Source organism: Neoarius graeffei, chromosome 15 (genome assembly GCF_027579695.1).
Source record: "Neoarius graeffei isolate fNeoGra1 chromosome 15, fNeoGra1.pri, whole genome shotgun sequence".
Taxonomy (NCBI): domain Eukaryota; kingdom Metazoa; phylum Chordata; class Actinopteri; order Siluriformes; family Ariidae; genus Neoarius; species Neoarius graeffei.
In genome coordinates, this window is record NC_083583.1 from 69,296,318 (window position 1) to 69,310,064 (window position 13,747).

Sequence of the window (13,747 nt, forward strand, 5' to 3'; positions counted from 1 at the left end):
GAGGGGTAATGGTCTGGGGCTGTTTTTCAGGGTTTGGGCTCCTTAGCTCCAGTGAAGAGTAATGTGAATGCTATTATAAGAGTAATGCGAAAGACAATTTAGACGATTGCATGCTTCAAACTATGTGGCAACAGTTTGAGGAAGGCCTCTTCCTCTTCCAGCATGACAGTGCCCCTGTGCATAAAACAAGGTCCATAAAGACATGGTTTAATGAGTTTGGTGCGGAGGAACTCCACTGACTGACTGAGTACAAGTTTGGCTAAGTTTTAATTATGTGGGAATTTGATTGAGTTACTTTAGTCAAACCATAAAAAAAGCAATTTTAACAAAAATAAATGTTATGCACATATAATGCAAGAGCTAACACAGCATATTACTGGCATTTAATTGCGTTTGCTTGATGTATCACAATGAAGAAACATCATTGCTAAGACTTGGCCTTGTCTGTTGACCAATCTGTTATGAGCTATTCCCAAAATGTTCTGTGCAATGCAGCCCATTAAAATTTGCAGCCCATTAAAAGTGCAGCCAGCAAATTTTTTACAAATTGTGTCAAAGCTTTGTAGGTAACACAGTCTGTCTAAGAACTACAACTCCCATCAGCCTACTTCCGCGATGACCTACGTCACGCCTGGGCGGGATCACCTACGTCACTTCCTCCATGATTCCATAAGTAACTAAGGCACGCCACTCTCTTCCTCTTTGGCGCTGTGAATCTCGTTGCAAGCGGCGCGTTCTGCAGAGATAAAGAGGCCGCTCACCAGAGCATCCAAGATACAGACGTCTTTCTCCCGAGAAAAACGATTCAGCGCGGTTTTTGTTTACCATTGGCCACTATCTCTCTCTCTCGGTTGAGCTACAGCCAGTTTGTTTGTCTATTATCAGTAACGTTACAAGACTGCCGCCCAAGCAGTTTAATTAAAAGTTAGAAGCGACCGGATTCCTTCTAACTGAAAGCACTGTGCACATTGTTTGATCAGAGACTTCTTCTCCACAAACTACGAAGCGTTTGGACCAAGAAATCCTCTGCTTTCCACGGAAGCGACTCAAGTGCTCCTGTGGGCTCCAAAAGTCTCAGAACATCTTCTCATAATCTTGCGTAGAGGCGAGATACTGAAGTAAGATTGGCATTTTTGGGCAAACTAGTCTTAGGAATTAGTTTTATGAAGCAGTGTGAATTTAAACTCAGGAACTGTTTAAGTGTGCACACTGATTTTGTGTTCCATCATTGTTCTATGTTCTCTCAGTTGTTTTGTTTAATAGATAGGTTGCATGCTCTCTATTCCTTCCTAACACTTTTAATTTCATTCTTACACATATTTTGACCTCATCAAGATTTCAGTGGATTTAGTAATGTTATGAGCTAGTGGGTTAGCTACCGGCTAATTCTTTGTTTTACTTAGGAACACGTGGTGACCCCTCCTCCACACACAAACACATCTTAGCTAGCAACCAAAGCTAACTCTTTTGTTCTACTTAGAAACACATGGTCACCTCCCCCACACACAAACACACGCTCATCAAGTATATGACCATATCATATTTGAATGTATTTCAATTGCTAATATTTAATTTTTTACCACACACACACACACACACGCTCAAGTATATGACCGTATCATATTTGTATATAATGATTCCAACTGCTATTATTCATTTTTATCTTTGTTATAATAAATTCAATTATTATTGAAACTGTGTGTTTATTTGTTGTACCAATATTTTTGAAGCCATCCGATCTCAAAGAATTCCAAGGTGCATATGAGTTGTGTAATATGGTAAGTGATCATAATAATTTGGAATATACCATAATTTAGCTGTTTGGTAATTTATTATTAAGCACCAAAATTAATGGTATTAATTAATGAGACTGATTCAATGAGACTGATTTAATGAGATTAATTAATGAGACTGATTTAATGATTTAATGAGACTGATTTAATGAGATTGATCACTTAAGACCAACTGCACCTACAGCTTATACTTTATTTTCATCTTTAATTGCTTTTGCAAATACTTCTTAAGCTCAAAAAAATCTTCTACAAGTTTGACCTTCAACCACTTGTTCTTGAAAGATCACAAGAACAGTCTCAGATGGAAGTATGGACAGACAGACAGACAGACAGACAGACAGACAGACAGACAGTTAGTTGGAGCCAGGCTTGTTGTATTTGAGTCCAGGACTCTGATTTTTTTTTTCGTAACATGCCATAAGAATTTGGAATAAGATATCCAATATCTACATTAATTTTTATACTAATTTCATGCAAGGGAATGCACATTCACCTGTTCATAAATATTCAGGAACAAACTAACGTTAGCACTAAAATGCCTGGAGAGAATGCCTCTAGGATTGTCCGCTTTGCTTATACGGACTTTTCATGCAGTGGGAAAAAAAATGCACTGCTATGTGTTCCATATGTAGAAGAACTATTGAGGAGATGACAAGGACAATTGCGAACTTCAATCGTCATTTGGCAAGACTACACCCAGAGAAGTAAGTGACACACTATTGGCCCTTTTCCACTACCCTTTTTCAGCTCACTTCAGCTCGCTTCAGCTCACTTCAGCCCGACACGGCTCGCGTTTCGACTACCAAAAACCAGCACGACTCAGCTCGTTTCAGCCCTGCTTAGCCCCTAAAACTCGCACCGTTTTGGGGTAGGGCTGAAGCGAGCCAAACCGTGCTGACTGAGTCTGGGGGCGTGAGCAGACACTCCCCTGTGCACTGATTGGTGAGGAGGAGTGTCCTCACATGCCCACACACGCCCCGCGAGCGCGCTGGGATCTGTAAACACCGCAAACCCGGAAGAAGAATAATTACGAATTACGAGAATTTCTGAAGCCTTATGCGCCTCGCCTCATCTATACACTCTTGCCAGTATCTGTTGGCGTTGTCAAGCCACAGCACCAAGACCAGCAACACTAACGACTCCATGTCCTCCATGTTTATTGTTTACTATTCGGGTCGTGAGACTACCGCTTAAAAGCTCACTGAATCAGTGACATACAGAGCATCGTGGACGAGTTCGCGGAGCGCAAGGCTCGTCGTATGCCCTTCAAATAATGCGCGCAGTAGGCTATTGATGTTTTATTATGAGCCATGTACAGTATGTCGCCGAATGTTTTTTTGTTTCTGAGTTACATGCTCGTTTGAAGGACTTAATGTACAAAATAACATAGTTGCACCCCGTAGTGTTGAAATTGGTAAACACAGTGCATTCAGTGAGGTTTGCACCGCCCTCCTTTTATTTCTGACTCTTCCTGTCACTGCTGCAACCTCTGAGCGCTCATTCGTATGCCCTTCAAATAATGTGCGCAGTATAGGCTATTGCTGTTTTATTATGAGCCATGTACAGTATCCTAATGTTTTTTGTTTCTGAGTTACATGTTCGTTTGAAGGACTTGATGTACTAAATAACATAGTTGCACCCGGTAGTGTTGAAATTGGTAAACACCGCAGTTGCGGACATTTTGTAGCCTAAAATGATGTTATGATAAGCTTTAATAAAGGGTCCGGTCATTTGCCCCGCCCCCGGCCCGGCTCTGACTTGTTCCGCCACTGTCACTGATGTCACTGTTTGCGCTGCTTAACGACATCACATGACGTCCACCCACTTTCGCTAACTCCACCCAATGTGTCCACCCACTTCCAGCCAGCACGGTTCAGCGCGGTTGTAGTCGAAATGCAACTCCAACAGCCCCGCTCAGCCCGACTCAGCTCGACTCGGCACGGCACGGCTCAGCCGCGTTTGTAGTGGAAAAGACACAGACGTTCATTGCTCTGTTGATAGCAGGGCTTGCTTGCTGAGTGATGAACTAGCTAGTGTTAACCCTCTCTCATGTTATTTGCCCTGTTGATAGCGGGGCTTGCTGAGCAATGAACAAGCTTTTTATCTGTAGCCTATTAACTAAAATGGAGCAGTCAAGCAGTAACGTTAGTCCAACACAGCAGCAGAGATGGTTTCACATAAATGTGTTTTAGAGAGAGAGAGAGAGAGAGAGTGAGTGAGTGACAACTGTGTCATTTGTGTTGGACTCGACTCAGCTCAATAGTGGACTCGACTCAAAATTTTCCTTAACGACTTTGACTTGAACACTGGGGACTCAAAAACGAGGTTTAATGACTCGACTACAACACTGGTTGGAGTAATGACAAAAATTGTAGATAATCAGAAAAATGGGCCTTATGTTCCTGAATATGAGCTAGTAAGTAACATTTCTGTAAGACAAACAGGAAGGAGACTATTGAAGAAAAACTATTTCAGACATTTCAATTTGCTGTGATCTTGTTCTTGTTTGGGGCATGGGAATAAAAATCTTTTGAAATCATGAATACCTACGGTAGGTCTTCACATTGATCTCCATAAGTCTTCCAAGCAATAAAATAAATAAAATTTTTCTGAAGTCCAAAACTATTATTTTGTATGCAGTATGCACATGCATTGCATATCCATGCATATCAGACTAAAAATCTCAGTGCCTCTGTAACAGGATATAAACTGATTCCCTATACTGAATTTGTGCATTAGGACAGGGGTTTTCAAAGTGTGGGAGAGTCAGCCCCCCCCCTCAGAGAGCAAATAAAACAACAGCCCCCCCCTTACAATTTTTGTTGTTGCTATACTTAAATGTTCCATTCGTATTTAAAAAAAAAAGGTTGTTGTACACATTTTTATTTTTTATTTTACACATTTTAAACATCTGTGCTTTTTTAAAACCTCTTTTTTACACATTTTAAACATTTGTGCTTTTTTAAAACATTTTTTTACACATTTTAAACATCTGTGCTTTTTTAAAACCCCTTTTTTTACACATTTTAAACATTTGTGCTTTTTTAAAACATCTTTTTTTTACACATTTTAAACATGTGCTTTTTTAAAAACATCTTGTTTGACACATTTTAAACATCTGTGCTTTTTTAAAACCTCTTTTTTACACATTTTAAACATTTGTGCTTTTAAAAAAAAAAAATCTTGTTTTACACGTTTTAAACATCTCGTAGCATCATTAGCTAGCACCTCTTGGCAGACAACACACTGTGGCAGTGGAGCATCTTCAGATCCAGTCCATGAAAACCCAAACTTTAAATAATCGTGGTCATACTTCCTTCTTTTTTTTTTTGTTTGGCCCAGACTCTGTCTCCTCACTCACTGTAGCTTTAGGTACTAAAAATCGATCCATTTTGTCTCTGGCAAAAGCTAGCTGAAGTTCGCTAAATGTCCGCAATAGTAACTTATTCTGGTTTATTTTTCCTCACGTTGCGCCCCCCCGAAGAACTCTGGCGCCCCCTAGGGGAAGCGCGCCCCACACTTTGAAAAGCCCTGCATTAGGTTATGATGCCAGGATGGTAAATAAATATAGGCATACTATGTTCCCAAATCCTTTTATTTAAATTGTTATATGGTATGAAGGCTATAACTACATATACAAATGTATAACCCTCACTACTATTAAAATAATTATTTTGTTTCTTTTAAGACTATTGTAATATGTAACTCAATCAGTCTTATAAAACTAAATATGTGAGAGTAATTTCACAGGCCTGAATATTTTTCTCTTACCTTGATCAGGTCTAGCTCTTCGCTGTGGTCCTGACATGTCCAGCACAACTTCCGCACCCCCGCAGGGTTGTCCCACACAAAAAGCTGAACCTCACCTGGCTTTAGTTCACAGGATGCCTCACAGCCACTATAGCAAAACAAGGCAGCACATGTGTACACAGCCAAAATAAAGAACAAGTGATTATTTCTTTATAAATAAATAAATAAATAAATAAAGGAGTGATAGAGAAAAAGAGATAGAGAGAGAGAGCACCATAATACTTAAAATGGAAAAGAAGAAGGCAGAGCTGAACAAACCCATGTAGCAATGCAGCAGGGGACCAATGTAAGGGACTCATTACATGTTAGTTGGGGAGCAGAAAGATGACTATTAAAAAATACTGAGATCCTGCATAATCACACAAAGGCAAATGTATGCCAAAATGGCATTAGAAGAGTTTAATTTATTTTGTGTTCCCATTAAGTTGTTATAGACACAGTGACGGGTGCTAACCTCTGTCTGACTGCGACGGTAACCCCAGGAGTATGGTTCACCAGCAGAGCAGGAGCTGCTCCATCGTAGTAGTCAGTGAAGCTGATGACAGTGGAGTGATGTGAGATGTTTACATCCACTATGATGCCTCCATACTGAAGGAAAAAACAAGTCATTTTGGTCTCTGGGTTTAGCTCTCTATAGCTTTCTGTACTGAGAGTGAAACTTTTGGTCTGACCATGCAGTGAAGGTGGCAACACATGGTATATGTATGGGTCTACATCTGAGTTTTATATGTTCATATCTAATGATTACGGATAGGTCAGTAATGCAGTGTAAACCCACACACTACACAAATATGCTTACCTGCTCCATGCAAAGCAGAGTTCCATTATCTTGTATGCTAAAGAAGAAGGATTTGGAGGCCAATTCAGAACCTACAACTCGTACACACAGTTTCTCTGTGCTAGACTCTGGCCACAGAGGCAAACACTGCAGAAAATACACACATACACATGCTGAGTTGAGGTGCTATTTTCTTACCACCAAGCATGAATACTTCATAAAGCCACATGTTCATTTGAAGAGAGGATACAATTGCAAAGATCACATTTAAAAGTTTTCAAACCTCTTTGGAGGAGATATAGTGCCACTTGTTGCGGACATTACTGTTGTCTTTTTGCACCTCCCCTACTTCTAGCTCCAAGGAGGATTTATTCACCAGAGTGTAGAAAGGGCTAATAGTCACAATCCGTGTCAGGTTAAAGCTACTTAATTTTATACTGATTTCCACCTAAAATAAATAAATAAATAAATTATTTTTTTTTAAAAAGCATGAGGCTACATGTACACTCTTACATTTGCACATCCAGCCCAAAACTCTTACCAAGAAATCCATGTTTTTATCTTGGCAACGGACACACCCATAACTGCCCACTGTATCCAGAGAAAAGCCATCTGACCAGGAGCTGGTGGACACGCAAATCTGCAGCTATGTAACAAATAGTGGGGGGGGGGGGAATCCTCAGCAAAAGCAATCACATTATTTATCGTATCTTTCAAATACATTTGTATTTTAAGAGGAAATGTTTATTATCCCTTGCTTTATCTTTAAACCTCAAATTTTGGAGAAGGAAAATATTTAAATAACTTTTTCATCTGAAACATTCAAATAACTTAAGGATGTTGGGGAAGGGGGATGGGGAAGCACTCAAATTATCACGACAGGAATCTTGTTGAGAACTGCAAATCAAAATTTATTTACAGATTTTTTTTTCAGCATAGTTAAAATTTAAGCTCAACAGGTATTAACTGTTTGATCGCAAGCTACAAAATTCTTTGGGCTTTTTTACACTCACTTTGTTCTTGCTGAAAATGTTTTTCTTCTTGAATGAGAACAGGATCACATCTCGGAAATCAGAAGGATGTTTGACATGGATGTCTTCAGCCCGGTATTGCAGCACACGGCCTGTCTTGTTAATGATCCAGTATGGGCTGAAGATGGAAATTATGAGCCGTCCAGCCATGTAGCTCTTGTGTGCATATAAGTCTAAAGTGAGGTTCTCACTGGTGTCACTAGTAAAGCAGACAGGGAATAACTCCGGCATGTCTGGAATGATCTTGACATGGCTGTTCCAGTTGCGGCCCTGATACTTCACAAGCACTACCTCCATGATTTCACCCACGATGCTCACGTTCAGCAGATCAGCTGTACTGCCTTCTAGCAGCTCTTCAAATTCAGCTGAACCCTGGGACAGAGAGGAAGTAATAAAAACAAAACAATGAGAATGAGTAAAGAAAAAACAGGCGAGTTAATGTTTTATAAATGGGTGCATTTTGATGTTTTATAAAAGGGCTTTCTAGTTGTCGTATACCAGGGTGCTGGCATACAGTTATGGCTGTTGGTGTTATGAGTAATGTAAGATACTGTTAATTTAATATCTTGGACTGTTAATGCTCTGTACCTCCATTAGGTAGTGGATGGAGTATGGAAGCAGGTTTCGAAGAGAAACAGCTGGGTGCAGGTGGATAATGTAGGCAGGGTCCCATTCTTCCTCACTGTGGCTGTCAATGTGACACAGGTTGTCTGGCACTGCCAGTGTCTTGATGACAACTGGCTGTAAGCTGCTGTCCTTCGCTGGACACTGCAGCATGGAACGCACCTCTGAACTCACATGAACCTGCTCCTTCCATGGAATGTATGTTGTTGACTCATGATACTGGCCCTCAAAAGGTCCAACAGGCATCAAGAACAAGTGACATCTGTACCAGAATACACATAAGTAGATATAATTAGGCCATTTAATATAACTAAATAATCTATAGGCTTTATCTTAGACTGACTTGTGTTGCTCATTCTCATCTCATTATCTCTAGCCACTCCATCCTTCTACAGGGTCGCAGGCAAGCTGGAGCCCATCCCAGCTGACTATGGGCGAAAGGCGGGGTACACCCTGGACAAGTCGCCAGGTCATCACAGGGCTGACACATAGACACAGACAACCATTCACACTCACATTCACACCTACGGTCAATTTAGAGTCACCAGTTAACCTAACCTGCATGTCTTTGGACTGTGGGGGAAACCGGAGCACCCGGAGGAAACCCACGCGGACACGGGGAGAACATGCAAACTCCACACAGAAAGGCCCTCGCCGGCCCCGGGGCTCGAACCCAGGACCTTCTTGCTGTGAGGCAACAGCGCTAACCACCGTGCCACCCCTGTTGCTCATTCTGTTCTCAGTAAACCTAAGCTGTTGGTGTTATGAGTAATGTTCGCACCCTAAGATTAAACAACTTAAACGTACTTCTTGTTCCCTGTACCTGTCTAAAAACCCAGGGCAATTGGGCCTTCAAGTCCATTGCCCCGAGGTTGTGGAATGCTCTTTATCTGAAACTACTGAAAACACATTTGTTCAATATGGCATTGTGGGTAACTGTTACATTTTTGTCTTATGTTTTGTTGTACTTCTCTGTATTATGCTTCGTGGATTTTATATACTGTCTACATCTACTGTTTCTTGTATTTTGTGTTTCTGTTTTCTCGTGTCTTGTATTGTGTGACTCCTCTTCTACATGCAAAAAGTGCTTTATAAATAACTTTACTTACTTATTGTACTTAAGTTCCCTGGACAAAAAATAGCTGCAGTAACCAACAAGTGCTGCCAGGTAAAACAAACCTTGCCCACTATGTGATGAATATGAAGGAACATATCACGAAAAAAAATAGGTACCCTATGGGTACATGTGGCTACTGATTATAAATAATATATAGCTTTAGGCACTGCCTAAAAGCGGAGCTCCCATCTGTTTCCGGGTTGTAGAATTTTCTTATATCATAGCCAGCCTCTTTTGTTTTATTTCTTTGTACAAAACGTTGGGCGACAACAGCGACAAGTTACTCACTACTATACTGTCCCGATGACTACTCTACTTCACTACTCACTTCACTAGTTGCTGGATTTCCTGTGGTGGCAGGCATGCACGCACAGGACCGAAACCATCAGAAAACAACTCGATGGGTTACTCACTACTCAGCTGTTGGGTTTCCTGTGGTGGCAGGCACAGGACTGAAACCATCAGAAAACAACTCGATGGGGTTACTCACTATAGAGATCTTGCAGTCACGTGACCGGAAAGTACACAACCGCCATCGTGTCGGTCAAAAACACCGCTGAATACTGCTGCACTCGTGTACAGAATGGATCAATTTCAACCGACGGACTACACGGCTCATTTTTCTAATGAACAGATAACTAGATATATGTCTAAAATAAACGACCTACAGATTTGTGACCCTTATGGCTTTCCGGACGGAGTTTTCACGACCGGATTTTGAACTGCCAGTGGAATACCCGGACGTGTATGATTACCTCATCAACTTTCCCTCGCTGTTCATTGGTGAAGCACTGCGTGCTTATAAATCTCTGGACAGTTATCTTTACAGAAATTCAGGATTTGTCAGCGACTCAGATGTAGCATCTTGTAAACAAGAAAATGATCCTCACTGGATGGATAAGTCACTTAAGTATTGAGTATAGCACTGACCAGCCGATTATAGAATAAGGTAATTCCAAATCATCCGTATTGTTTACATGGATCTGGCGTTGGAGAGGTAGAGGCTTGGCAGTGGAGATTTGAGTGGCTGTTTTCTGAGCTTAGTCAACAGGCCGGCTCTGCCTGTAGCCTCGCTTTTGCTTCGGCTCCCGGTGCCGCCTCCTTCGCTTTGCTTCCGATAACAATCCACGGAGACCCCGCTGGTCTCGCAATCTGGTCTCGTCCGGAATGTGTTTTTTTTTTTTCTCGTCCGGAATGTTGTGCATGCGATGGAAATCGCTACAAACCGTCATTTTCTGCTGGAAACCAATGTCCAGTAAGTCCATACGGTTGTAGTGGATATTGAAGTCCGGTACAGACGAACAACACGCAAAAATACACACAAAAAACATAAAAACCGTGCACAGGTAGGGAGAGCTTGTAGCCACAGCCGTTGTAATAGAATTGTATATAGTAGGGTTTTCCAGAAGAAAAGGTAGAAGTAAAAGCAGAAGTAGAACCAGAAGTAGAAGTAGAAGGCGGAATATGGCGTTTGACCTACAAGATGACGTCTGTCACAATCTGGATCGGCTGTGACGTCACATGCAAGATCTCTATTTTCCTATGGTGGCAGGCATGCATGCACAGGACCAAAAGCATCAGAAAACAACTCTATGGGTTTCTTTATGTATCCACACTCTATGCCTATGGGGCTCTGCTCAGGAGCTCCACTAAAATTGTTTTCTGATACCATGTCCATACAGTAAATATAGCATATATAGATTTACTCTGTGAGGCAGTAGCCACAGAAATGAAGCGTAATCCAAAAATTAACAATTTAAAAATCACAGAAGTAAAATATACCAAGTGTCTGTACTTTATATTATTCTACTCTTACCTCATACAGTTTTCGAAACTGAAACCTCCGAACTGAGGCTGACATACACATGCTGTCGCCATGACAGCGACAGCATGTGTAAATAAACATTTAACAATGTTTATTGTTAAAAGCGCTATACAAATAAATAATCTTGGAACTTGGATGACCGAAACTCTTTTTTTCCCAGAAATGGCCCAGCGCTAGAGCTCAGTGGAATGCACTTTCCCTCTGTAATAAGCATAAACATGTCTGAAAGTGATTTCTTTAGTCTAGTCCATTTATTTCGAATGGTGAACCGAATTGTATACACTCACCAGCCATTTTAATCAGAACACGTGTATGTGCAGTGTGCAATCGTTACATTCTTACAGCATGATGACATAGTGGCTAGTGCCTGTATATGAGGCAGTAGCCACAACAAAAACAATTTTGACCTTTTTGGTGACCTTGATTGGATGACCCTCAAAATGTTGGAGGTTCTATTTGAGACCAATGCCCATCTATCCTGAAAGTTTCATGAAGATCGATCCAGCCGTTTTCCTGTAATATCGTTTACAAAAAAACAAAGAAACCCGACCGAAAACAATACCTCGCCCCACTTAGTCCGTGGCGGGAGAGGTAATAATAGAACTTTGTTTGACAAGTTGCACAGCCTTGTAAGTTATACAGTCCCCTCCAAAGCTATTATAACAACAAAGCCAATTATTTTATTTTTACTATACACTGAAAACATTTGAGGTGGCACAGTGGTGTAGTGGTTAGCACTGTCACCTCACAGCAAGAAGGTTCTGGGTTCAAGCTCAGTGGCTAACGGGGGCCTTTCTGTGTGGAGTTTGCATGTTGTCCCCGTGTTTGTGTGGGTTTCCTCCCACAGTCCAAAGACATGCAGGTTAGGCTAAATGGTGGCTCTAAATTGACCGTGAGTGTGAATGGTTGTTTGTCTCTATGTGTCAGCCCTGCGATGACCTGGTGACTTGTCCAGCGTGTACCCTGCCTCTCACCCATAGTCAGCTGGGATAGGCTACAGCTTGCCTGCAACCCTGCACAGGATAAGCGGTTACAGATAATGGCTGAAAACATTTGGGTCTGAAATCAAAATATTAATATGAGACGACAGATCAGAATCCCAGCTTTCATTTTCTATTTTTGTCCTGTGTTAAAAAACTTAGAACATGGCACCTTTCAGGCAGACCATCTAATTTTTACTGCAGGTGAGCAAAAATACAGAAACAGACTTAAAATAAATTTAAGTAAATAATGCTTGTTTGCATATCCCTTGCTTGCATTAAGCTGGTGACCAAGTGGCATCATCACTCTGTTGCACTCTTTTTTTTTTTTTTTGTGATGCACAGGATGCACTGAACCTTACTTTCATGTCCTGTTATCCAGAGCACAATTTATTTATCTTACAATAGCAATATCACAATGGATAATTTTTTTCTTCATAAACGTCTACGTGTAGAGACTCAGTCAACAGACACATTGTTTTGTTATGAAGATATCCAATGGTAAGTGCATTTTTTTCCTCTGTTGCCAATTACAAATTTGATTCATTTGATGGTTGAGGCACAAATTTTGACTCCCTATAGTTTTCTCCATATGACATTCATTCATATAACATTAGGTCTATGGAGCAGAATACTGCTGATTCATGAGTAGACGTGATAGTAACTGACAGCATGAGTTTGTGATATCAGAATCTGAGGCTGAAATGTGCACAAACCTCTGTGTCTTTCTGCTTGTGTGCAAGCCCTGGCCGTGGCTTAATTGTGTGAAATTTTATATTCAAAGGTCTGGTTATGTAGGCGGAGTGGGTACTGCGTCTGTGCATGTGTGTATGTATGTTGGGGGTGTTGCAATAGAAATTAGAAGGGCACTCAGAGAGCGCACATGTCCGCCAAGGCCAAATGCCTCAACGTAAGCGAAAGTGATTCCTCGAGCCTCCCTGTGAGTCAGAGCTGCTCCAAAATTGAATGGCTTCTTCCTTGGCCCATGCCAATTTTTCAGCAAGTTTCATGAAAATTGGACTGGTAGTTTTTGTGTAATCCTGCTTAAAGTCAGGCAAACAAACCGAAAACATAACGTCCATGTTAGTGGCAATTAAACTGTGGTGACCAGCACATTAATGGGAAACCCTAAATTTCAGAGCACTCTCACTGAAAAGTCAAGCAACCCCATAACACCAGCAAAAGAAAATCTCTAGCACTGCCCCAACTCAATATTTTATTAGAGCTATATTAGAGATGGTACAATAATACTTAATTTTGCAATATGGATACTAAAACACCATCATCTGAAATCTATATATTTTATAACCTATAAAATATATATAACCTATATATTTTCCATCCATCCATAACCGCTTATCCTTTGCAGGGTCACAGGCAAGCTGGAGCCTATCCCAGCTGACTATGGGCGAGAGGCGGGGTACACCCTGGACAAATCACCAGATCATCGCAGGGCTGACACATGGAGACAAACAACCATTCACACCCACACTCACACCTACGGTCAATTTAGATCCACCAATTAGCCTAACCTGCATGTCTTTGGACTGTGGGGGAAACCAGAGCACCCGGAGGAAACTCACGCGGACGCAGGGAAAACATGCAAACGCCACACAGAAAGGCCCTCGTCGGCCACTGGGCTTGAACCCAAAACCTTCTTGCTGTGAGGCAACAGTGCTAACCACTACATCACTGTGCCACCCCCTATATATTTTATTTTCTTAAAAATCCTAAGCTTTAAAACAGTTTTTAACAAAAACACTGAAAAATACAGGAAAAATACATAACA

At 41.1% G+C, this 13,747-nt stretch overlaps 1 protein-coding gene across 2 annotated transcripts in view; it reads right to left on the reverse strand.

Annotated features, from left to right (window-relative positions):
* The window catches only part of vps13c (vacuolar protein sorting 13 homolog C), a 353,158-nt gene that overhangs the window by 126,200 nt on the left and 213,211 nt on the right, over positions 1–13,747 (reverse strand). For both annotated transcript variants that reach the window (XM_060941799.1, XM_060941800.1), the window contains exons 58-64: positions 8,001–8,298; positions 7,395–7,784; positions 6,923–7,027; positions 6,665–6,829; positions 6,403–6,528; positions 6,058–6,191; positions 5,565–5,691 (exon numbers count right to left, since the gene is read on the reverse strand). In XM_060941799.1, the coding sequence (XP_060797782.1) occupies positions 5,565–5,691; positions 6,058–6,191; positions 6,403–6,528; positions 6,665–6,829; positions 6,923–7,027; positions 7,395–7,784; positions 8,001–8,298 (1,345 nt within the window). The remainder of the gene's footprint in view (positions 1–5,564; positions 5,692–6,057; positions 6,192–6,402; positions 6,529–6,664; positions 6,830–6,922; positions 7,028–7,394; positions 7,785–8,000; positions 8,299–13,747) is intronic.